At 43.1% G+C, this 22,548-nt stretch overlaps 1 protein-coding gene across 1 annotated transcript; it reads right to left on the bottom strand.

Moving 5' to 3' along the window:
• Positions 1-19,915: 19,915 nt before the first annotated feature.
• On the bottom strand, positions 19,916-22,279 carry hmx2 (H6 family homeobox 2). Its single transcript, XM_037124145.1, has 2 exons — positions 21,746-22,279; positions 19,916-20,987 (listed from the first exon to the last, which is right to left on the bottom strand). The coding sequence occupies exons 1-2, from the start codon at positions 22,011-22,013 to the stop codon at positions 20,440-20,442; spliced, it is 816 nt and encodes a 271-aa protein (XP_036980040.1). The 5' UTR covers positions 22,014-22,279; the 3' UTR covers positions 19,916-20,439.
• Between the last annotated feature and the right edge of the window lie 269 nt (positions 22,280-22,548).

The raw sequence follows: 22,548 nt of genomic DNA, 5'->3' as shown, positions 1-22,548 counted from the left end.
ACATCGGTGGTACAATGCTGCCCAAGTAAGTGATTCTGGATAGTATGCCAGCGCTCCGGACAGCGTGCCACAACAGTGCATGTAACAGCGAGTCTCCTGTAGTGGCATTTCACTTTTTCATTCTGCTCTTTTGCCATGTCTGTTGCCTGCTCAACGACGTAACAACCCACTCCCCATTCCGTGTTCATATTGTTTATACAGAACAGCAAGATGGTATAACGGCTGATCATTCGCAGCCATGAACAGGCTGTGTAAAAAAGGACTACTGATACCTGTTTTTTTATTTCTAAGGAGGCATTTTCTGTAGTCCATTAACAAGTATCTCCATACAGCATTTATGAATACGCTGCAGCTTATGAAAAAATGGTGAATCTGCTCCTAACCCTCGCTAACAAAGTTTACTTCAACAGTTTTTCCACCACTTTCCTCTCCAGAGACTACCTGTTAACCTTCCAGTACAACCAGTTTCAATAAGACCCAGACTCTCTTGTTTTCCTTTATTCACCAGCACACATTGCTCTTCCCCTCGCCTGTTGTCTGCCTTTATGAAAGCATTAGGTATCCTCTTTGAGCCAACGCGCATTGGAAATGAAAGAGCCGAACACTCTTGGTCCTCGCCCTCCCCTGCCTCTCCCCCACCCACCCAACACCATCCCACCCCCTACAATGCACTCTTGTCTAGTGCCATGTTTCGAGCGAATGTCATCATCCAACATCTATGAATGAGTGGAGCACGCCACGTCACATATTGATCCACTCCCTTTGTGAGGCCTTCCAAGCTTGCGATAATTAGCATCGTCCATTAGCGACTTTGCTGAGCTAACGCGCCCATTAAGAGTCAAAGCTTCTGTTCTTTTCTGTGAACATTCATTTGGCCCGGATTCTCGTCTTTAAAGAGCATAATAAGGGAATGGTAAAAATATGTTGTGGACAGATGAAAAGTGGAAAAATATAAAGTGGGTGTTTAAATGCATTAAAGGCATCTAGTTTTAATTAACACCGAAGATAGCTGGCAGCTTTGTTCGTGTGCTGTAAATGATCATCTTAAAAAAGGACAGTGCTATAATTTTGAGTATGTTTTTAAAAGGTACTTTGCAGAGGCCCTTTTTTCTTTTCACACCCCAACTTCTTTTCACCCTCTTTGATACCAAAAGTAACCTTTCTTTCCATCCTGTTCTCTTTTTTTGTAATTTGCCTTCATTTGTAGAATATGTGGTCATCTAGGGTTTGTTTGCAACAGGCACGCAACTTCCTGACTCCAGCTGAAGATATTTCACAAAGGTACAACAACAAATAGAACAGGAGATAGAAAAGTTTACCACTATGGCAGGACGAATGTGTTTGGACATCCGGCTATGCAGAATGTGGAAAAATGGGCGTCGAACTGAATATGTTGACACTTCATGGAATTGTTCCTTCGCCGGTCCAGACCTGAGTATTGATTGCAACACAAGAGGTTCACATCCACCTGTTTACTTTCTCTGTTTACTGTTTGCATTCCTCTGGCAGGCAAAGATATTATTTCTCCGTCGAGGACCCTAGAAAAGCAGCCACCCTGCGCTCAGTGTTCGACCCCGGCACCCGCTGCAGCACTACTGATATAATGAGAGACTGTGGAGAGAAACTAGCGGCGCCAGTAGAGGCTCTTGGTGCGGCGTGCGAACAGCGGCTTCCACTCTCGCCCCTTCTGTGGATGCCGTTTTGGGATGCATGCGTGTCACGTTGACCTCACTGACCATCGGCTGGCTAAGAGGGGAAATGAGCGCAGGGTATGAGAAGGAGGGAGCACCAAAGTAAAGTGCTCACCCCGAGCCATTATGATTAACCATCAGCAGTTTTTGTGTAATCATCGGCAACGCGCACACAGCAGCAGAGTCCCGTATGGAAAGGGCTGCAGAGAAAAATCAATCACATTATATTACTGTGGACATGCTTTATTGACCTCTGTTGGTGTTCACACATTTCATACTTGATTTGTATCTACTGGCGGGCGTTTAGAACAATGTGGGCAATTTGGGCAATGAGGAAAAACAGGGCAGCATTTTCGAGCCTGAAGCCCATGCTTATGGATTGAGTGCTACTTTACGAAAAAGAGCAACCTATTTAGATGCACTTCCTGCATACATTTTATGAAATACCCAGGAGCGTTGGATGGAGCTGTGCCCTCATTCAGGCCTATCAGAGAATATTTGTAGCTTGGACTGACTTGCAGTGTGTGTGTGTGTGTGTGCGTGTGTGTGCATATATATATATATATATATATATATATATATATATATATAGATATATAGATATAGATATAGATATAGATATATAGATATAGATATAGATAGATATATAGATATATAGATATATAGATATAGATATAGATATATATAGATATATAGATAGATAGATATAGATATAGATATATATATGGCTGCATAGGAGCCAGACTCACTGTGCAATGTTTGAAATCTCCTGTAACTCGGGCAGACAACAGTAAATAAGAGTTGGATGTCTCATTATCTGATCACCAAGCCGTGACAGCTGCATTCATCCAAAATGCATTGTATTTAAAGGTTAAGAGTAGTTATGAGAAAAAAGTAATGTATTATTAAAATACCTTTCGGAGTGAAGTACCTCCAGATATATTTTCCTTGGTAATGAAAGCAGGATTCGGTGGAAATGTAGTAATTTGGAGGCCCATTTCTTCGAGCCTTTATTCCCCCTCTCCCTCTTCAACGATTTATCTGGGGAGAGTGAAGAGCTCACAGCTAGCGAACAGACAGTAAACATTTTGTTATAGTCAGAACCATCTCTTATTACTGGTTTTTCATTAAAAAAGAAAGCCTTTCGAAGCATTCAAAGCATTTCGGCGGATGAAGATGCTTCACAATTTTCTCCCTCTCACCCTCTTTTCTCTCCTCACTATACCTGAATCCTTTCTCTTTTTGATGCTGTTAAGGGAGTAATTGAGTGCAGAAAATGGCTTGGCTTATTTGGACTGAGCCTGATCCTGAAATGATTAAAGCTAAAGGGGTTTGAGGTATTCAAAGAGAGAGAACGGCAGAAAGAATATGGTTAATGCCTTTTTTTTTTTTTTTCTTTTTCCATTTTGTGAGGCGAGAAGGAGACGGGAGGGGTGGTCAGGCTGAGCAGCCAGACGGGTTGGTGTTCGAGGGGACGGAGGAGGGGGGGGGGTGTGCGCACAGAATAGCCCCTACTCATACCCCTATTAAAAGCATCAGGATTGTCAGAGACGGTAAAAAGACAGGAAATCACTGTAAGAAATGAAGCTTCTTTTACCAATTACTGAATACCGAGTGCACACCTTGGAGCTCTTTGTCCTCTGTAGCACCAGTTCCCTCTCTCTCTCCCTTTTTCTTTTCCTTTTTCTTTCTTTCCGCCTTTCTCTCTCTCTCTCTCGCTGGCTTTACAGCCTTTGAGTCAGATGCATTAGCACCAAGGCCCGGAGAAGAGGCAGCGTTTTTCAAAGCCCCAGTTGGATTCACTTCTAGCCTGTCGTTGTGGCTCCTTTTCAGGCTTTTATTCGCAGACAGTAGGGGCAGGTCTGAAAAGAGACGCCCTCAACCTCTCCACTCAAACATTTATCTCTCCCTTTTTCCCTTGCTACAGCAGAGATGATTAGCAAAGGGAGCCATTTACTGATCCGCGGCGCCTTTCCGTGCAGCGCGTTGAAAAATAAAAAGGGAGCGCATTCAGCTTGTCTGATTAACACACACCTACACGGTTGCGCACATTCATGCGCGAACTCTCAAACAAACATGTGGCACAGTGTGAAACGGGCACAAATCTGTATCTCTCAAATTGTGCCGCGGCTCTATCTGTTGTATTTTACTTTTTTTGAATAAAGTCTCTTTTTTTTCCTTATCAATAATTGATACGAGTGTGAGCCTTCAGTGGGGAGGGTCTGTCAGGTCATTGAGGTTGGATAGATGAGCTCTGCCGTGCCTTCTTTCAGCAGCCATGACTCCCGGGACCTATAAACACCTCTCAGACTGGCTCTCCATCGCACCTATTGACCATGTCAGTTAATTACTTCCCAGTTAAAACAATACCAAATAGCTAATGTAGTCAGTGGAGACAATTTAATGCCTGTGGTTGTGTGGGTTAGTAGCCTGTTCATGTGTGTAACAGCACAGCAGCACTCCCATATGAGTCCACGGGAGCCCTCTCGATGTGGTTTCACATTATGGGTTTTGTGAGGATTGTTGCTGTGGATGCGGTTATGGTGATAGCCACTGGTAATGGTGTCGTTAAAGAAGATATAGCTGCCAAATTAGAGGTTCACAGAGCATATTTGCTGGGGCAATAGCTGCCTTCAGGATCCATAACGTTGTTAGTGAGTTTTCATAGACCGTGCTGACGGATGCTGTCGGCTTGTTCGGGGTTTGCTCTTATCAAGACACATGAGGATATTATTATGTAAGATTACTCATTTTCAAGGATTTAACTCGGGGTCTGTTCCTTCTGTTCCCCCCGTCTCTCTCTCCTCTCCCCCCCACCCAGCTCCACACCAATCCCTTTACATCGTCCTCACCTCATCTGTCTTCCCCACTCGCAGACAGCAGGGACACTTTTCAAATCACCCAGTATTTTGCCATGAGCGCTGTTGTGATGCTAATAAGATTTTCATTTATCTGGAAATATATGACTTCATTTTAGCTCCCTGCGTGAGTACAGGTATTTTTAATGGTTTGAGATTTTTGGCTTGGTGTTAATGTCAACCATCAGGAAGTTGCCAGAGTTGACAGCGACTGTGTGTGTCTGTGTATATGTGTGTGTGCGTGTGTGTGTGTGTGTGTGTGTGTGTGTGTGTGTGTGTGTGTGGCGTGAGGCGTCATTGCTCTCTGGCAGCCATTTGCAAGGTTAATGTTGTAGAAAACAACATCCATCTCTCCGCTCTCCCCCATCTCAAAACAGTTTCATTAGTCCTGGCGCTCTGACCCCTCTTCTTATAGTGTTGTCAAATGTGACACGCGTCATATTATCGGCGAGTGATGCAATCAATAAAGTTTTTTAAGTCCGCGCTGCTGCCATGCTAGCCGGCTTGGTGTTCGCAGCGTGCATATTTTAAAAACACGGGGTCAAATTGGCATCGTACGTGCCGTCTGGCCTTCTCCCATTCATCCCCAGCTGGCTAATAAATAAGACAGGCTGAAGGCACTGACTATCAATAATAATAACAGAGTGAGTTTAGTTTGGGACCCTATGATGAATGAAGCCTGCGCGCTTTTGTACAGCTTTGTTTGGCAATAATGCATTGGTGTTATGAGCAAGTGAGTCTCAGACAAACACTCTGATTCAGGGGATTACATTTGTTAAACAAATACACAACTGAATCATCGCTCTCTTACTCCATCTGTACTACTCAGTTTGTTGTTCGTATTAAAACCTTGTTAAAGTAATACGGACATACATCTTTAGCGCATGTATACCATTAGATTTCAAAACTGTATTCAGGCTGTATCTCCCCTGAACTGAAGGGAAATGACAGATATGTAATGGGTGTATTGCTGGCAGCGAGGGAAAACAGGCTCTGACCAAAAGATGGATTTTGGACCTCTGATAAATAATTGGATAGATGTGATAAAGGATATGTATATTATGGAGAAGGTCACTTTTTCCCTTTACTTGAATGGCCACTTTTCATAAAACACTGGGCACAGCTCGTCAGACCTTTGAGAACAGATTTTGTGAAGATAACACTTAGAAGAAACATCCGTTTATTATGGATTTCTTGCTCAGTGTTTCCTTTTGAGTTCCCAGTTATGTCATTATAAAACGTGTGCAACCAAATGAGGCCAAACTGCTGAGACATATCTGTTTATTTATTTTCATTTCTTTAATTTTCTCCTCTTCCTCTCTGGAGGTAGATAGTTCATGCTCTCTTAAATACCTTCTTTTTAATTTATACACCATTATTCTTTGCTTTGTAAAGTTTTTTTTTTTTTTTTTACAGTCCTATTCATCCACCCTTTGTGGAATAAAACAATCTCTCATTATGCATAGAAAATCCAAATTAAAAGGTTATAAACTCAAGGAAGAGCAAATGAAAATAGTCATCTGTGATCAGGACACTCTATTGTTTAACTACCTAAATAATGTTGTGGCACAATATTTAACGATATCTTGCACAAATGTATATCGATCACAGCAAAGATTTGGAAAAGACTGTTTATTTTCTCAACAATAATGAAAAAAAACGCTGAGCACCCATCATTTTATGTAATTAAATGTGTCACGATTTATTTTGTGAGTTAATATTAATAGAAATGCAAAAGCACATCAGAACAGATCAAAGAGCCCACAGCCACACAAACAGGCTCTGACAAACTTGCCTTGCGCCAACAGCAAACCAATGAAGTTATTAAGTCATAAAAATAAAATCTTAAATCGTTAAAAACACATTTTATCTTTTTTAAGAAACAGTGCAAACTGTGTCAGTGGTTGTCATAAATTCAAGGAAAGCAAGTAAGTATCTCGTTGTCATTATTAGAAAATGTAGATAAATGCACATTAATTCGTTAAACATACTCTAACCAGAGTTTTTTATAATATTAATCTCTTTAACTATTTGAGCAAGAATACTGCCACCTGGTCTCTGTTGTTTTCCTGCGTGGACGCTGTCAAAATATTGATGCTGCTGTTCTCCGTCTGTGTCAAATGTGGGTTTTTAGATGGACAAAACAATGTAGCGAAGGTCCCAACCAAAGTTACAGTCTGACACATTTACAAAATGACCCGCGGGTAATCAGTAAGTAAAATATGCTTAAGCCCCGAGACAACAGAAATGGACAAAAAAGCACTGATAGATTGCTGTGCTCATTGTGAATTCCATCCTCAATTGTGGCATTTTCCAGGGTAAATGGAATTGTACATTAAAGTCTGAATATGCCTGACTTTAGGGGAGTGATACATTTTATTTTCCCTCTTTCTCCCACAGATGTGGCCCGTGGAAGCCACAGTATTGCGGTGCTTTCAGGGAAAAGGCCATCTTTAGGACCTCTTGATCAATCTGTGACCTTTAAGTACATAGCCATCTCGTAAATAGGAGGGTGCGCTTACAGAGACTTCAAAAGCAAGGGGACCCGATAATTTCAAAATGGAGCGGTGTGGAGTGGCGCTGGTGGGGAGTCCATAAAAGCCTGCCTTGTTCTCTACACACCTCCTCTTTGCTCCACAACAGCCAGTTAGGGTAATAGCTCAAGGGAGAAAGGGGAAGAGAGAAAGAGAGGGAGAGAGGGAGGAGGAGGAGGGATGGATGGATGGATGGAGAGAAAAACAGGTAATTACTGGTAATCATTGGTCGAGGAAGAGCTGATGATCACTACAGTATAACAGATTGTACTGTTCCCTGTTGAAAAACACTGAGGAGACCGGATGTGGCGTTGTCGGCAGGTAACGACTGGGAAATTAGTCGGTAACCTTAAACCCCCCTCGCAATCATAGAGAAACTCTCTTTCCCTCTTTCTCTCCTTTTCTCTCTTTCTCTCTCATTGAGAGGAGTTACATAAATCTCAATGTCCCACTCAATAAGTACTGCATAAGTAGGGACTATGGGTCCTTTATTATATTACAATCTTTTTTATTTAGATTGGACATCAAGTAGAGGCAAGTAGCTGTGGTTCAACAAGGAGGCAGGGTGATACAAACAGAAATATTAGAGGGAGATACAGAAGCACTTGGAGTTGTACCTCAGTCTTGATTTAAAACCGAAATATATTCATGAAATACTCAGTGTCTAATGCCTGTCAAAACGTCTGTTAAGCTAAGATAATTCACAGCTCTGATTTAAACTAAAGTCAAATTCAAACTGTGTCCACCGGGCAATAAAAGCCCTGCAGCGAAATGTGAATTTTTTCACCCGTACGCTGCCATGAGCTTCTCCTGTAATTCCCCCGCAAATAGCTTCAGTTTTCTGAGCCCGGCTGTCCAGCCACATTATCAATTTTCTGCTAAAACCATGTACGTTAAACACAGACATACAACATTAATTAAATGAGAGTGCCCCTAGCCATTTGGTAGAATGTGCCTCAATCTTTTCCAGAAATTACAGTGCATTGATTGCAGGCATTATTACTTTTTTTTTTTTTTTTTTGTAAACCTGAACAGCAAATTTCAGCCCTTTACAATAATCGATGGGAGAATTCAGTGTAGGCCGAGCAGTAGACGTGTTTGTGATTAAGTGTGACCTTTGTTTGGTCACAAAAAGATAAATGTTTCATGCAAAGTCGTGAAAAAAAACAAGTATATATCCAGATCGTTTCCACAAGGTCAGAATAAATCCTGTTTGTATTTGCAGCAGTTAGGTTTCAAATCTCACAACTTATGCGATTAAAATCATCAATGCTGCTGTGTTGTTGCGCAGAGTATCACTGCTGTTTCAATGATTTCTCACGCTGCCTCCCACATTCACAGCGACGAGCTACCAGAAGTGTAGACTTCAGCGGAGCCAGTGTCACCGGGAGACTTATTGATTTTGAGCAGTGTCCTCCTCAGGCTCCGTATGACTAGACAGTGTCCTCATCACGGTGGGAGTCTTTAGTGGATCAATTGGGATCACTTGCGCCACTTGTACCTGTTTTGTAACTGATAAGACAACACTTCAGAGAACTGTTAGTGATTAGCCGAGGATAAACACCACTAATCAACATAGTGGGGCAGAGAAAAGGAAGAAAAATATGGAAACCCAATTGCCAGAGTGTTTTAGGTTAAATTTTCAATTTTATGCTTTGACAGCACAGTGCTTAGGGTCTGGTTAGTTTTAGGCACAAAAATTCACTTGTTAGGTTTAGGAGAAAGATCGTGTTTTGGCATACCTGGTTCTGTCGCCAAAAATACAGCTGGAAATTGTCACGTCGCCTCATCAAACATTTCCTGTGTTGTTGCCCCTGGCGCATCTTGAAAATGTCCCAGCGTTCTGTCAAAAATATGCAGTTTTGTTGTCATTAACATGGCTTGAAAATGTCTGAACATCTCACCAAGATTTTTGTTGTTACAAACACAGACAAAAAATCGTCCCGACATTTCACCAGAAATATCTGGTTTTGTTGCCACTAACACCGCTGGAAAATGTCCTCATGTGTTGTCAAAAATACAAGGTTTTGTTGCCATTAGCATGACTTGAAAATGTCCCAAGGTTCTGTCAAAAATATCCATTTTGGTTGCCTCCAACACCGCAGCGAAAATGTCCCGCCATTTTGAAAATATCCACTTGCGTTGTGCTTGCAGAAATGTGAAAAGCCAACATTTCATTCTTATGATTGGGCTGAAATACGGAAGAGAACTGGTCTGACACATCGATCAAACATAAAATTCACTATTTCACTGCTCTTCATAATTATTAATCCTATTAAATATTGATATATTTAACTAAAGAAAAATAATCACCAGCGAGAACCTTAATCCTGTCGCTAAAAACTGCACTGTGGGATTTTCTTGTGACTGCATGACAAAGTCCACTGAGAGGCCATGTTGTTGTGTCACTTAAGACTCATGAGATCATTGCCGTTTCATCTACAGGCCATAATGGTGACACGGTGAGCCCATATCCTGATCCTGCCTCGCATGAAAAGGGACTCATGAGATCATCCAGTCTTGACCTAGATGCTTAAGAACATGCCGGAGATGACCCTCCCAGACACAAAAGTTATACATAGAACGGATGCACAGAACATTTGAATGAGGACGAGCTTTTATTGGCTGTGGAGGAAGCGACCATGAAATATAAATGAAGTCAACGAGGGAGTGACATCTGAGGGCAGATGCCTCTCGTGTTGACGCGTGACAGCGCTGACTGGCGTCACTATCACTTAAAACGGGTCGGATCAAAATGTGCCGCTGGGACTTAAACCTTCTGTCAGCGCTCCCAAACAATACCACCGCCAATGGAGGCGTAATTCTCACTCTCAGTTTGTTTTCATAATTACAGTATCAGTAGCACAATATCCACACCCATGCAGTATCCTGTTTTTTTGAAGTCCACCTTAGCCAATGCGTAGTTTTTGTCATGGCCATTCAAAGGGAATTACCAATAACACTGCTCGTAATAAAAGGCTTGTAACAGATACATCGAGGGTTTGTCATCTCGCTACAGTTGAATCTGGCCTGCAGGTACTCCGGCACTGGAGGACAGGTAACGTGAGACTCAGAGATTCGCTGCATTAGTTCTGCTTAGCTAACCGTGAATGCTAATTGCAGGAAGCGCAAACTACTAGTCTCCCCTCCTTTTCCTCTCTCCTCCCCCTTGGCCGGCAGCAGAGCCGGCTGAGAAGCACAGAGAGTGTCATACAGCGCTGCTCAGAGCGCGAACAAAGGAGGTCGTTCTGCCAGCGAGATTCAATATGTAGAGGGAAAACACAGTCCAACATACAGCTGTTGATTTCCCCCCCGGCCATGTTGTCTCACAGCAGTCTAACGGTACACTTACACTTGATCAGCAGAAATCTTCCTTTTTTTTTACGCTAAGGCATCAGTTTAAACTCGACCATATCAGGTGAGATACTGGTAATGGTCCTTTCTGCAAACCACAAATACGGTAAATTTGCAAGTTTCACATATATCAGATCAACATTTCTACAATTTGGTCATATCACTGTCACACTGTGCTGACTTTCTCATTGGGAGATGTTAGCTTCCTGTTGTAACCAGTCATTTTAGCAACCATCGGGACATTTTGCAGCCGTCGTTGTGCCAACAAAGTCATGTACTTTAAGTGAAAACAAGACCTTTTCCCCACAGTTACCAGGTGGGTTCTGCGCCAACACTTAATTTTAAGAAACGTTGAAACATAAAGGAAAATAAAGTTTCAGTGGCTCTGCATTTATGAAAACATACAATGCAGACAAACATATTCTGGTGGTTTGATTGAAATACTGTATATTTATTTATGTTTGTTGTCATTTCACATTAAGTACTTATTTCTATGCAGATGAGATCGATGAAACTCAGAGGTAGTACTCTGTGATCAACTCTCACACACAAAAATCTCTTTGAAATAATCAAAGTATTGCATTATGACCAAAGAGATCAGTGGTCAAAACAATACCAGTCCACTAAATTTCATAAAAGAGAGGCTAAAATAACTATTTAAAGAGTGTGCTCCATTCAGAGGAACCCAACCGTGAAATGCCTATGCGAGAAAACAAGACAATGAAAGAAAGAGGGCGAACAATGGAGGAGTTAAAGCCAGTACTAATAGTGATATTGATACTAATCTGTGGGCAAGGTCAAAGACCCGGTTACAGACCAGAGGCTATGAAGGCTCAGAGGTGCTGGTCAGCCTCAGCCGCCAAAGCTGTGATCACTCTCTGAGGTTCTGACCTGGGCAAATGAGAGGCCACCACCCTAGTGGCAACCACTATCTCCTATCAGTCTTCTCTCCAGACATCTATAGGCTACCTGCAGGCCCTCGGGACAGAGCTATCATATAGCCACTGTACCCAGCTCTCCTGTCTTTACCTTGCAGTGGAGATTTATTGTAATTAGAAGATTCCTTTACAAAAGCATGGGATCAGCGTTTCTTCAAGGATCTCTGTGCGGTCCCATGGGGGACACCCTTTGATCCCGACCTTCGAACCCTAAGGGTTAAGCCTTCCCTTTGCAAATGAGTTTGACATGATGGACCACTTCCTAATTGGCCAATTGCTCAGTGCCTCATTTCTGGGTCCTGCTGGTTTAACAAGTGTATGTTTTCCTTCCCGCTCTCCAGTGTCTTACCACATCAGTACTGATGGCTTTGAAGTGACTCTTCCCCCCCTTCAATATAGACTCATACACGCTGCTGAGGAAGTCTACAAGGTCATCATGCATAGAAAAAGTTCTTTACAGGTTATAAGTAAAAGCTTCCCTGAAGTCTCAGGAACACGTCCAATCTTTGAAATCTGTTCAAATCAGTGTTGTTTGTGTATGCCGTTGGGATTCCCGCATGTTCTCTCTCTTTTCTCTCTTTCACTCTACCTCCCACTGTGTGTTAGCCTGATATTGCTGAAGGCTATAGTAGCTCTTAAACCATCAGAGACAGTGGAAGAGAGGGCTGGTGGTGTCGAGTCCCACCCTGCAGCATGTGGTTTGTAAGTTTCTGCCCCTCCCCACCTCCATCTTTTTCCCAATCAGATTAGTTTGTCTAATAGTGAGAGGAAAGGTTGTTGCCAGTGGGCCCTGCAGGCTTGGAAGAACAGGTGGCCGAGTGCTGAAATGGTTCCTCTGCATTGAGCTGCAAAAACAGTGTGGCGGTCTGCATCCGTGTTTGATCCTGGATTGCAAACATCCGAGGAAATATATGAGGACATAGTATTTCTAACTTTAAGGCAATTCTTTTCCTACAATACTTTTTCTTCTTTATTGAAACAGTCGTCACAGATGAATTGAGTTTGGTAACTGTAATTCTGCAACTGAATCCTGATGGCGTGATTACAGTTCTACCTGTATCTGAGACATTTTTCAAATCTACCTGCAGACCGTTACACAGATGGATTACCCAGTAACCTTTCCCGATGACCTCTGTAGGGTTTGTTCACCTGCAGGACCATGGGAATCTCCCCAGTGCAAATACCTCCTCCTCAGTACGCCGAGAACGTGCCTGACCAGCCGCCTCGCACCAAGACGGATTGTTTAGGGGTGCAGAATTAGTCAGGTCAGGGAATCCTCGGCCTCGGGCCGGGCTAATTACTTTCTAATGTGACGACAATTCTTTTGAAGAGCTGTTTTCTTGCTGACCAAATCCCTTTAAAAGCATCTTGGGGGTGCAAAGAGGGCCGAGAGGGAGTGCACTGTGGCAGGCCACACCAGGGCCAGAGGGGGGGCTCAGGTTACACCCTGCCTGCCGTGATGCATTGTTGGTGGGACGCCTAGGCTCCAGTGCTCTCCCCCCCGCCCCCCTCCTCCTCCTCCTCAACCACCGCCACCTCCATCCTCCTCCTCCTCCTGCTCTCAGCACTGTCCCTCCAAGAGAAGCTGCCGCAGAGCCTCGCAGAAACCCTGACACCAGTCCAGAGGATGCACTCTGCACATGAAACCTTACACTCAACTAATGGTTACAAATGTGTTTTCAAAGAAGTCCCAAGTCTCCCGTAAAAAAACATAGACTCACACTGCTGGACGAGCATATACTGTATGTGCACACACACACACACACACACAGCTGGGGAGAATTATTGTTGCTGAACTGGGAGATTTAAAAGGAGTGGATGAATATGAAGATATTCTTATTTTAGTCCGGTCCTGTGGGAGAAAAGACAGAAAGAGAAAAAACACTTTGTATTTGAAATGATGTCAAGTCATTAGAAACAACAGTATATTAACAATTTACTGCAATGATAATCTAACCTATCAGCAAGTCGACTCTTGGAGGAATCGCCTTTAGAAACTGCAGATGGCTTGTGGCTTTGACTGACACATCACACGGATTTCAGCGACCTCTTGCTTTCTTTCTCTCATTCCCTCAAAGAGAATGTATTCCCTTCCAGGGGAGTGATCCCTAATTAGCTGTCAGGTGATAGTGTGCTGCTTTCATTGTGCTCCCCGCTGCTGCGCTGCAGGCTATGTGGTCAGCAGTCAGTCTCAGACTGAAGTGACAGATCATCTCTCTATACAGCAGACCCCCGCAGCTGAAAGAGACCACTTGGTCCTTACAAAGAGATCCCAACGCTCCATATCAAGAAGAACTCGATATCAAATCTCATAACAAACAGATCGCTGACCCAGAAAAGACAAGAGGATCACTTGAGAGTCCGCCCGCGCTCTCACAAATAAAAACAACAGCCAGTGATACGTTTGTCTGCACCAATAGACGACTGATGACTGGATTTGGATGTGAATTATTTAGTGGCGCTTTGTGTTTGTCAGTTTGTTCAATGTTTGTGATTTTAATGGAGAAAAGATACTTCTTATATCATGTTCCAACATTCAGTGGGACTGACAAAAGCTTTTGGGAAAATCACAATCACATTTTGCCACTTAAATGCGAAAAATAACCATCCTTTCCTGTATTCCCCAATACAAGCCGTATCTTCTAGCTCCACAGGATATGGCAGACAGGTAATTCCTGATATAAAAGATATGATTTCTTCCTGTCTGTCTGTTGGGCTCACTGCAGGTCTCCTCCAGACAGTTCCAGTATCCACCCGGGCAGCAGAGGGACCTTGTTTGAAGGTCATGTCAGCACCGGGGCGTAAACGTTAGACCTTTTTGTGGTCAGGGTAAATGTACAAGGCCGCCCTGCGGGAGCACTCCTTCCCTCTCTTTAATCGGCGTATAACAGGCCCTTGTAGAGCCAAACTGTCTGCGACACATCAGCACTTAGAAATAAAAACCCCTCAGCCAACCCTGCAACGGCTGCGGTTGGAGTACGGCAGCTGGATCATTTCAGATGACACAGACAGCTCTGCCGGTAGACGGGAAACAGGGAAGGGAAAATCCATACGTACATCTGAGTTCTGTATTTGAATTTATTTATCAACTATACAATCAAAAAGAGAGTTTGCAAATCTCTCGATGATATCACAAAGATAAATATCATGGAACTGCTTCACTGACTTTGTTGACACAGCCGCAGTGCAGTTGCATTTTATGGCACTGCCCTGTTGTCTGTTAGGTTCATTTATTGCTGGGCTATGTTTTGTAAAGGATTTTAGATAACAGTTTAAGCTCTCTGCTTATGCACAATCGTGATTTATATAATGTAAGATTAAAGGTGGATTTTATGAGTAAAAACAATTAAAACTGCTCCCTCAACAAATCTCCCCAACACTCAGCTCTCTCTCACATCAACCGCACGCTGTAAATAAACAGCACAAAAGGTAAATAAGGCGAAACGCAGAACCACACGGCCATCTCTCTGTCAGCGAAGCCAATAATTTGAAGGAGCCGAGAAAGCAAACTTAACAGTTCTAATGCTCCAGCCGAGAAACTTAATTTACCAATTTGCAGGAAGACAAGATGGCAGGAAACAAGCCAATTTGCCACGTGTGCAGCGCACAACAAACCCCAGCCTCGGTCCCCCGGCCTCATGAGAGGTAATTATCCCTAAAAAAGAATGCCATGCTGTATTAAGATGTAGCCGCATCAAAACGAGGGAGGCAGCCTCATTACAAGTAATTATGAGGGAATTAGAAACATCATTTAACTAAACGAGCAAATAATGTCCAGGATATTGAAGAAGCTGCCTGCACTTCTGCCGACCGCTGCAAGTCCCATTACAAAAATTGTAGGTCTTTAATAGAATAATGACATGCTTTATCTTCTCTGAGAGGGTCTTGGAGCAGAGGGAGAGAGGAGGGGAGGATGTGAAAACAACTGTTGCAGAGCCCTCTGTCCTCAGTGTGGTCTCACTCTTGAGTGTGTAGCATAAGGCCTTCAAGATAATCCCCCTATTATCCCTACAAATACAAAACGGAGAGCAGAGAATTGTATCTCACATCCACTATTGTGTCAAAGGTAATGCTAATGGACTTATCTCGAGAGTAATAGCCGAGTTCTCTGCTGCAGCCTGTAATAGTTTTGATGCATATTGGACAGCGAATGGCACTTCAGAACAGGCAGTTCAAGAAATGGTCGGTAATTTAACAATGAAGCGTAATGCATTTTGCCATTAAAGCCCTAATCTGGATTTTTTGGTTAAATATTGTTCTCGGGGAGTTCAATTTGGAGATGGAAAGGCTTTTCATTGTGGTTCAAATAGCAGCGCTGTGTTGAGTTTGACCTTTGGTTAGAAACGTCTCAAAATATGTCACGTTGATTCTGTCAGTCACAGAATTACGAGTTAAAACAAATGGATTTTAAGACTAAGCCCATTCTTTGGTTTGGATTTAACCAAACATGAAAGCACTTCTTACCCAAAGCTTGGTGTTTTTATGCCTGTTTCATCACGCAGCTAACTTGGTTGAAATCCTGATGTGACTAAGTATATTTCTGCACAAACACGGATAAGTTCAGACGGATGACTTGTTTATGTTGTATTTTGTTTCCTCTCTTGTCAAAATGCTGTACTTATGCTCTACTTAGGTTTAGGGCCAGGAACACATTATGCTTTGGCTTTAAATACCTATTTTAGTCGGCTCGATCACAGATGGAGACGGTCCAGCTTCCCTTGAAAAATAGCTGCTTTATGTCAGGAAATGTCCCCAGGTGTCTCTCAAAGTATCCACTCGTGTGACTCAAACTGCTGTCGGCCGTTTGGCAGCATTGTTTGTAGCTTGTAGCAGCACCACCACATCCAATATTTTACATCACGACATTGTCCCGCCCAAGTATCGCGATACGCGATAGCATCATTTGTATTTTATCTTGATTAGCCATGTGAATAGTATGACTAAATAAGGGATAGAGAGGTTGATATGCTTTCTTGCTTTTCCCTTTGCAGCAACACACACATCGCTTTAAAATAACAAAATAAAGTTGAGGAAGAACTTTTTAAATTAGAGCTTTAGCGCCAAGAATGACCTGCAGGCATAACAGATCAGGTGCAGCTAGTTTGTCCCTGGTTTCCTTCCCTCTAAACCAGTCAGATTATAAATAACACTGTCATAAAATTCAAATCAAATGTTAAAATACAGTCAAAAGAGAATCACAAAAAAAAAGAATCACACGGCTGTGTGTGAAAAATATCTCACAAGTCACCAAATATTGCAATAACATTGGCCCCAGTGTAAAAACCTCCTCCACCTCCTTATGTGAACATCAGCTGATAAACATATAATGTAAAGGTGTTTTCTACATTTTCTACGGATGTCAACTCTTGGACAAATCTCTGCAGAAACTGCTAACATTATATCCCGGCAACTGGACTGAGTATTCATACAAGAACGCCAGATAATTTCCACATCTTTGACCTCACCGTATCTGACTTATTGTTCTTCATCCATATGTTGCGTTTCCCTTTCTGCAGAAGCATATTCCTCTACTGTTAAGGAGAATGGGTAGGGGGGTTAAGGAGGGTTGAGGAGGAGGAGGAGGAGGAGGAGGAGAAGGAGGAGAGGGACAAACACAATTTCCCTTCAGCTCCTTCATTTCCAGTTGATATAAAACAGAATCATGAAAAATCACTTCTGGTCCGAGCTCTCCTTTTTAACCATTAACCCATAAATACAGAGGCTGGTTAAAGCCGGCGGATGACAGGGCCTGCCTCAAAAACCTTGTTACGCTCCCCTCAAATTCATTTAGGGAGCAAACAGGTCTTGAGAGTTGTCTGGCTTAATGCATCGCGATCGCTTTTAAAACTCTTGTCTTGAGGCAGCAGAGCCCAGGGTCTGTGCATCTGCTCCTTTGCTGGTGTTATACTCCATAACCGTCCCCGCTCTAATACGAAGCCACACATACCCCCTCTTTAAATCAAATGGCTGTAAATATAATAGGAGGTAGTTTGGGGGGGGAAAAAAAGGCCAACATCCAAACACACGACGGAGGGATGGAACACGGGGAGTTCTTCAAATATTAGACGAGAGCGCCAATGTTGTTGCAGCCTGTTTAAATTTAATGGGGTCTCTATTAAGTTGGTTTTCATCTACATCTTTTTATCTGGCGACGTAAAACAGGTGATATCCGCAGGTTTTTTAGTATAATTCATTATGATCCTGTAAATATGCTCTAAAAACTATCCCGAGAATCAATTTGCCCGGCGCTCTCTGTCTTCGCCTCTCCCTCTCCGCACTGTGTGTAGCCCACAGTTTCCATTACTCCCGTCATAAATTATACCACGGAGTGAATTACACTTGCTTTTCACCTTACCAGGCAGGTTTGATGAATCCTAAGGCACAACACATCATCTCAACAAATCTTCATCACCATGCCAGTCGCTGTCTCTTTGCAGTTTAAACCACTTCAAATCATTTTCATTGCCCTGCTATTAAAATTTGTAATTCACACCTGCCATTGCAGTGATACATAGTTACATCCAACCACCCTCCTCTCCTGCCCCCCACCTATCCCTCTCTTTCACTTCCTCTCCTCCTCGCTTCTATCCCCCCCACCACCTCTGTCTTCCTGTAAATCAAACAAACCTCAGGTGACAGGTCATGCAGATTTCCCACAAGTCACTGGGGTGCAAACATCCATCGAAGAGAGCGGCGCGTTGCCGTCACACCTGATGACATAATGACCACTTGGAAACTAATAAACAGCTTCATTCAACCAAAGCTATTGCTCCTTTTCATAAGCGCTGCGCTCCCCCATCCCTCTCTCTATCTCTCTTTCCTCTCCCCTCTCCTATCTGTCACAAATTCATCCTCCCGCACCTCACCTCACCGCTGGTGCTGGTGCCGGAGTTACCCATAAATCACTGCTGTTGTCTGACGCTATCCATTTTCCCAGAAACACAGGGCGGCTGTTGCAGAAATTGGGTCAGGCATAATCTGCAGGGCAGCAGAGCCTGGCTAGTCATGATTCCGCTAGGTAATGTAGCCATTAGCACACAGGGAGAGATTGGTGGGATGGGTGGAAGGGGTTGGGTGGGTGGAGGTGGTGGTGGTGGGGTTTCCTTGTACATGATGTGACACCCAAGAAAAGCTGGCAAATGACACGGTTTTATTGCTTCCCATCAACAACAGGACATCTGTGTGTGTGTCTGTGTCTGTGTGTGTGTGTGTTAAGTGTTTACATGCACTGAATTGTTATGAAAGAGTCAATTCTGACAACGTGAGGTGACTTTCTGTGCTCGACACGCTTTTTGAAATAAAAATCTAAACGTGTGTGTGTGTGTGTGTGTGTGTGTGTGTGTGTGCGTGTGCGTGTGTGAGTGGAGTCCAGAACTCAAAGTGTAACTGATACAGTAATTAATTACGCAGATGGAGAACAGAGAGCGGCTTCGATTAATGAGAGTCTCCAACTTTGACAATATGCCTCTTTATTATGTTTCCCCTCACACGGCCTGATGCTGGGAGGCAGACTTCAGATGAGAGCGGATCCGACCCGGAGGCACGATTAGCTTCTGATAGTGTGCGTCTCTTTTACACCCTGCGATGTGCTTTATCTGCTTCTTAGTTACCTCTCTATGTGTTTCCTTAAAGGCCGCTTGCTCGTTCACCTCTCGAGTCCTAACAGCAGTGTGTTCAGAAATTAAAGGTGCAGTTTTGGAGAGGAAGTTCAGAGAAATTCAATATTTACAATATTAATGAGGGAATAATATAAACTCTAAAATATATATTTTTTTCAGCATAAACAAGCTGTTCTCAGAGGAAAAGGAAGTACACAGAACACTGTTTGAAGCTAGAAAGGTGGCAGGGTCTGCCACTTATAAACAAAGTAAGACGGCGTGAAATTGTCCTTTAAGGTCAGTTTGTTAATTCAGTTTATTCAGTCATGAAAACAAAGAGAGTTTGTTTATTTATTTAGTTTAGGCTTTAAAAAAAAAACTCTTCCACCTCCGATTGAAATATGTAGCGCACCTTTAATCTGAAAGTACAAATTAAAGCTCCTTTAATAATAAAACCAACCTACAGCTTCATATTAAATTCTGCGTGTGAGGGTAACAAATGTGAAAGAATGAGCCTGAGCATTTTTACACACTTGCATTCCTGCAAACGCTTTTTCCTTGCACAGATGTAATTCACCTGTCGAGAAGCTCTCACCCTCATATTTGATGTAATAATAGCAGATGTGGGAGCCAAAAGCAATGTAAGCTACAGTATAAACAGGAATGTCCTGTGTGTTAATCAACGCCAGAGACTTCCAGGTAATGTGTGGTTAAAGCTCAGGTGTTCTTAGTCTTAAAGAAAAGAACATTCAAATGAGAATCACTGCAGCTGTAGGACAAAAATAAAAAAACACTATTCGTTCTGACTTTATCATGAGCCTTGAACAAAACTGGATCATTGTTGCAGCAGCAGAATTTAAAACACGCTTGCAAAAAAAAGCCCCTCTGTGTTAAAATCTTCAAACTCGCAGTGCGTAGAAAATAAAAACCAAACAAGCCCAATTTTCACTGAAATAGAAAATTTATTGAATGAGAAGGTTATTATTGAAGGTCTAAATTACAATAGAAACAATGGTGTTTTCCCTTTTAAATGGAATAATTATGTTGTTGTTGTTGTTTTTCTTTTCCTGTCAGGTGAAATAAAAACGTGGATGCTTTAAATATTTCCAACAAAGCAATCATCAATAATAAAAAAAATAAAAATAAAACAAGGGTGGATGTGATATGAATGCTTGAACTCCATCGTTTCTCTTCAAGGAGGGAGGAAGGGGGAGGAAAATAATAAGTACAAAAAATTATTATAATTAATTATACACATGGTGTATTTTTATACATTTAAGGGAAGCTTGATTGCTTTTCTTGTGAGACGCACAGTTGCTGCATAATAAGAATTTCCTCAACAAATAAAGTGATACAATTAATATACAGCGGTTATGTGGAGACACTTATGAGCATGTTGTATTGTTTTTTTCTTTTCTTTTTTTTTTAAACGTGGACTGCAGGTTGTGGACATACAGCAGAGTCAATCAGTACTCGATCTTGTTGTACAGGTTGTATAAAGGTAACGCTGGCAGGTTGCTCCCGGGGTAATACAGCGGCGTCGGGAAGGCGATAGAGCGGGGCACCGGGACGCGCAGTAAGGAGTTATCTCTGAAAACCAGCGGCATCCCCACTAGAGTCTGTGCGGAGGCGTGAGCCATGTTGGCCGCCTCCAGCTCGGCCGATAGCTGCCGTTTCCATTTGTTCCTCCTGTTCTGAAACCACGTCTTGACCTGAGTCTCCGTCAGCTGCAGGCTGGAGGCTAAGCAGGCCCGCTCCGAGCTGCTCAGGTAGCGCTTCATGTCGAAGGTGGACTCCAGCTGGTACACCTGACTCCGGGAGAAAACCGTGCGCGTCTTCTTCTTGGCCGAGTTGCCCTGCTTGTCCGCACCGTCCGTCTGTCTCTCCTCGGACAGAGGCGACATTTGATGGCACGGTCTCTCCCGCTCCTCCTTGTAATCCTGCAGCAGAGGCTGCGGCAGGTGCGGCCGCCGCGCCAGCGCGTCGCTCCCTGACAGGAGTCCTTTAGCGGGACCTAAAGGCGAGCAGGAGGAGAAGGAAGCAAGCAGGTGAATGTCTGATCCGACACATGCATCTGTGTGTTTTTAGGCTTTCCATTCAAACAGCGCCTGAGAATTTAAATAAATAAATAAATAATAAAAATCCCTTCAGGTTTTCCACATACTCAGTTTGAGAGTTCGTCAAGTGTGAACTCTGACTCTCTAAATCGGCAGCTGAAAGCCGGCGACTTTTTAAATAAACAATTCAGCATGAGTACGCTCGGTGTACAGTAAGCTATTAATTAAATCCAGCTCTATTTAACGCTCAATTGACGACGTGTAGTGCAGCCATTTTAGAAACATGTTTCATCAATTAGCAGGCTCAATTAAATTTGAAACGAGAGGAAAAGACAGAGGGCTAATTATTCGACCTTCCACTCTTCCGCTGCTGCTGCTGCTGCTGCGGTGATGATGATGATGATGATGATGATGGTCTGCACATGACAAACAAGTGGAGCTGGAGGAGCCGCATGTGAGTGTTACAGTCACAAACACGAGCTAATGAAATGTGAGCTGAAGTGCAAACAAAAACAAAAAGCTGGAGGCCAGAAAACAGGAAGTGATCGCGCCAAACAATCCAGAGTAAATTAAAAAAATAAATAAATAAATAAAAATCTGTGTGATAAGATTAAAAAAAAAGATTTCGTCCCATTTTCTGTAACAATAATAATAATAATAATAATAATAATAATAATAATAATAATAATAATAATAATAATAATAATAGTCTTACCTAAACATGAGAAGTTCTGGTGCTGGCTGCACGGCTCGCTGTGACCCGTGTCGGAGCAGAAGCAGTCCGCCGAGTCCTCCCCGCCGCTGCACTCCTCCTCCGATGACACGGACAGTGAGCGCCTCCGCGGCGGCGGCGGCGGCCCCTTGGAGAGCTCTTTGGTCCCGGAGCGCGGCGCATCGGACGGCGTGCCTAGAATCGACTGGATGGTGAAGCTGGAAATCGGGCCCGACGAGCACTTGCTCCCGCTGTCTTCTGCGCTACTCATTCTCGCCTCATACCAGTATTGAAGTATTGACTGAATCTGTCTGCCTCCTTGTATTCCGTTATTGGTTTCTACACGATTGGTGCGTAAAAATTACGGAAGCGGCGGGTTTTTGTCTTCCCCGTGTGTGAGTTGTTGTTCGTTCTTTTCTTTTCTTTTTTTTCCCCCTCTCTCCTCTCGCCCCCTCTCTCTTCCCCCCTCGTGCCTGCTTAATTGTGGAGTTTTAACATTGAGGGAGTTGAAGGTGTTTTTTCTAGAGCTCGGGGAACATGAGTGTATTCCTGGTCCTCCTCCTCACGCTCTGGATCGGAGGCAGCAAGGTTGCGTTGCTTCATTTGCATGTAGGTAAGCCCCTCCTGGACCAATCGCTGCCTCCGACACCAGCCCGGAAATTTCAAACTCCTGTCAAGGTTTTTCTGAGATCAGATTAGAGAGAGAGACGAGGAAGAGGAGCAGGAGGGGTGACTTCTGCCTTTAGTTCCACCCAGGACACTTAAATAAATATGTTACAGGTATGTTATTAATAAGTGTATTAATA

The sequence above is a fragment of the Acanthopagrus latus genome, chromosome 15 (genome assembly GCF_904848185.1).
Source record: "Acanthopagrus latus isolate v.2019 chromosome 15, fAcaLat1.1, whole genome shotgun sequence".
NCBI lineage: Eukaryota > Metazoa > Chordata > Actinopteri > Spariformes > Sparidae > Acanthopagrus > Acanthopagrus latus.
Note: the sequence above shows the minus strand (reverse complement) of the source record. Positions and strands in the feature narration are given on the sequence as shown.

Excerpts from the sequence above, each read along its gene's own strand:
- hmx2 (XM_037124145.1), bottom strand. The coding sequence starts at position 22,013 with ATGAGTAGCGCAGAAGACAGCGGGAGCAAGTGCTCGTCGGGCCCGATT. Across the intron at positions 20,988-21,745 it reads CCAGAACTTCTCATGTTTAG|GTCCCGCTAAAGGACTCCTG; the intron begins GTAAGACTATTA and ends GCTCGCCTTTAG.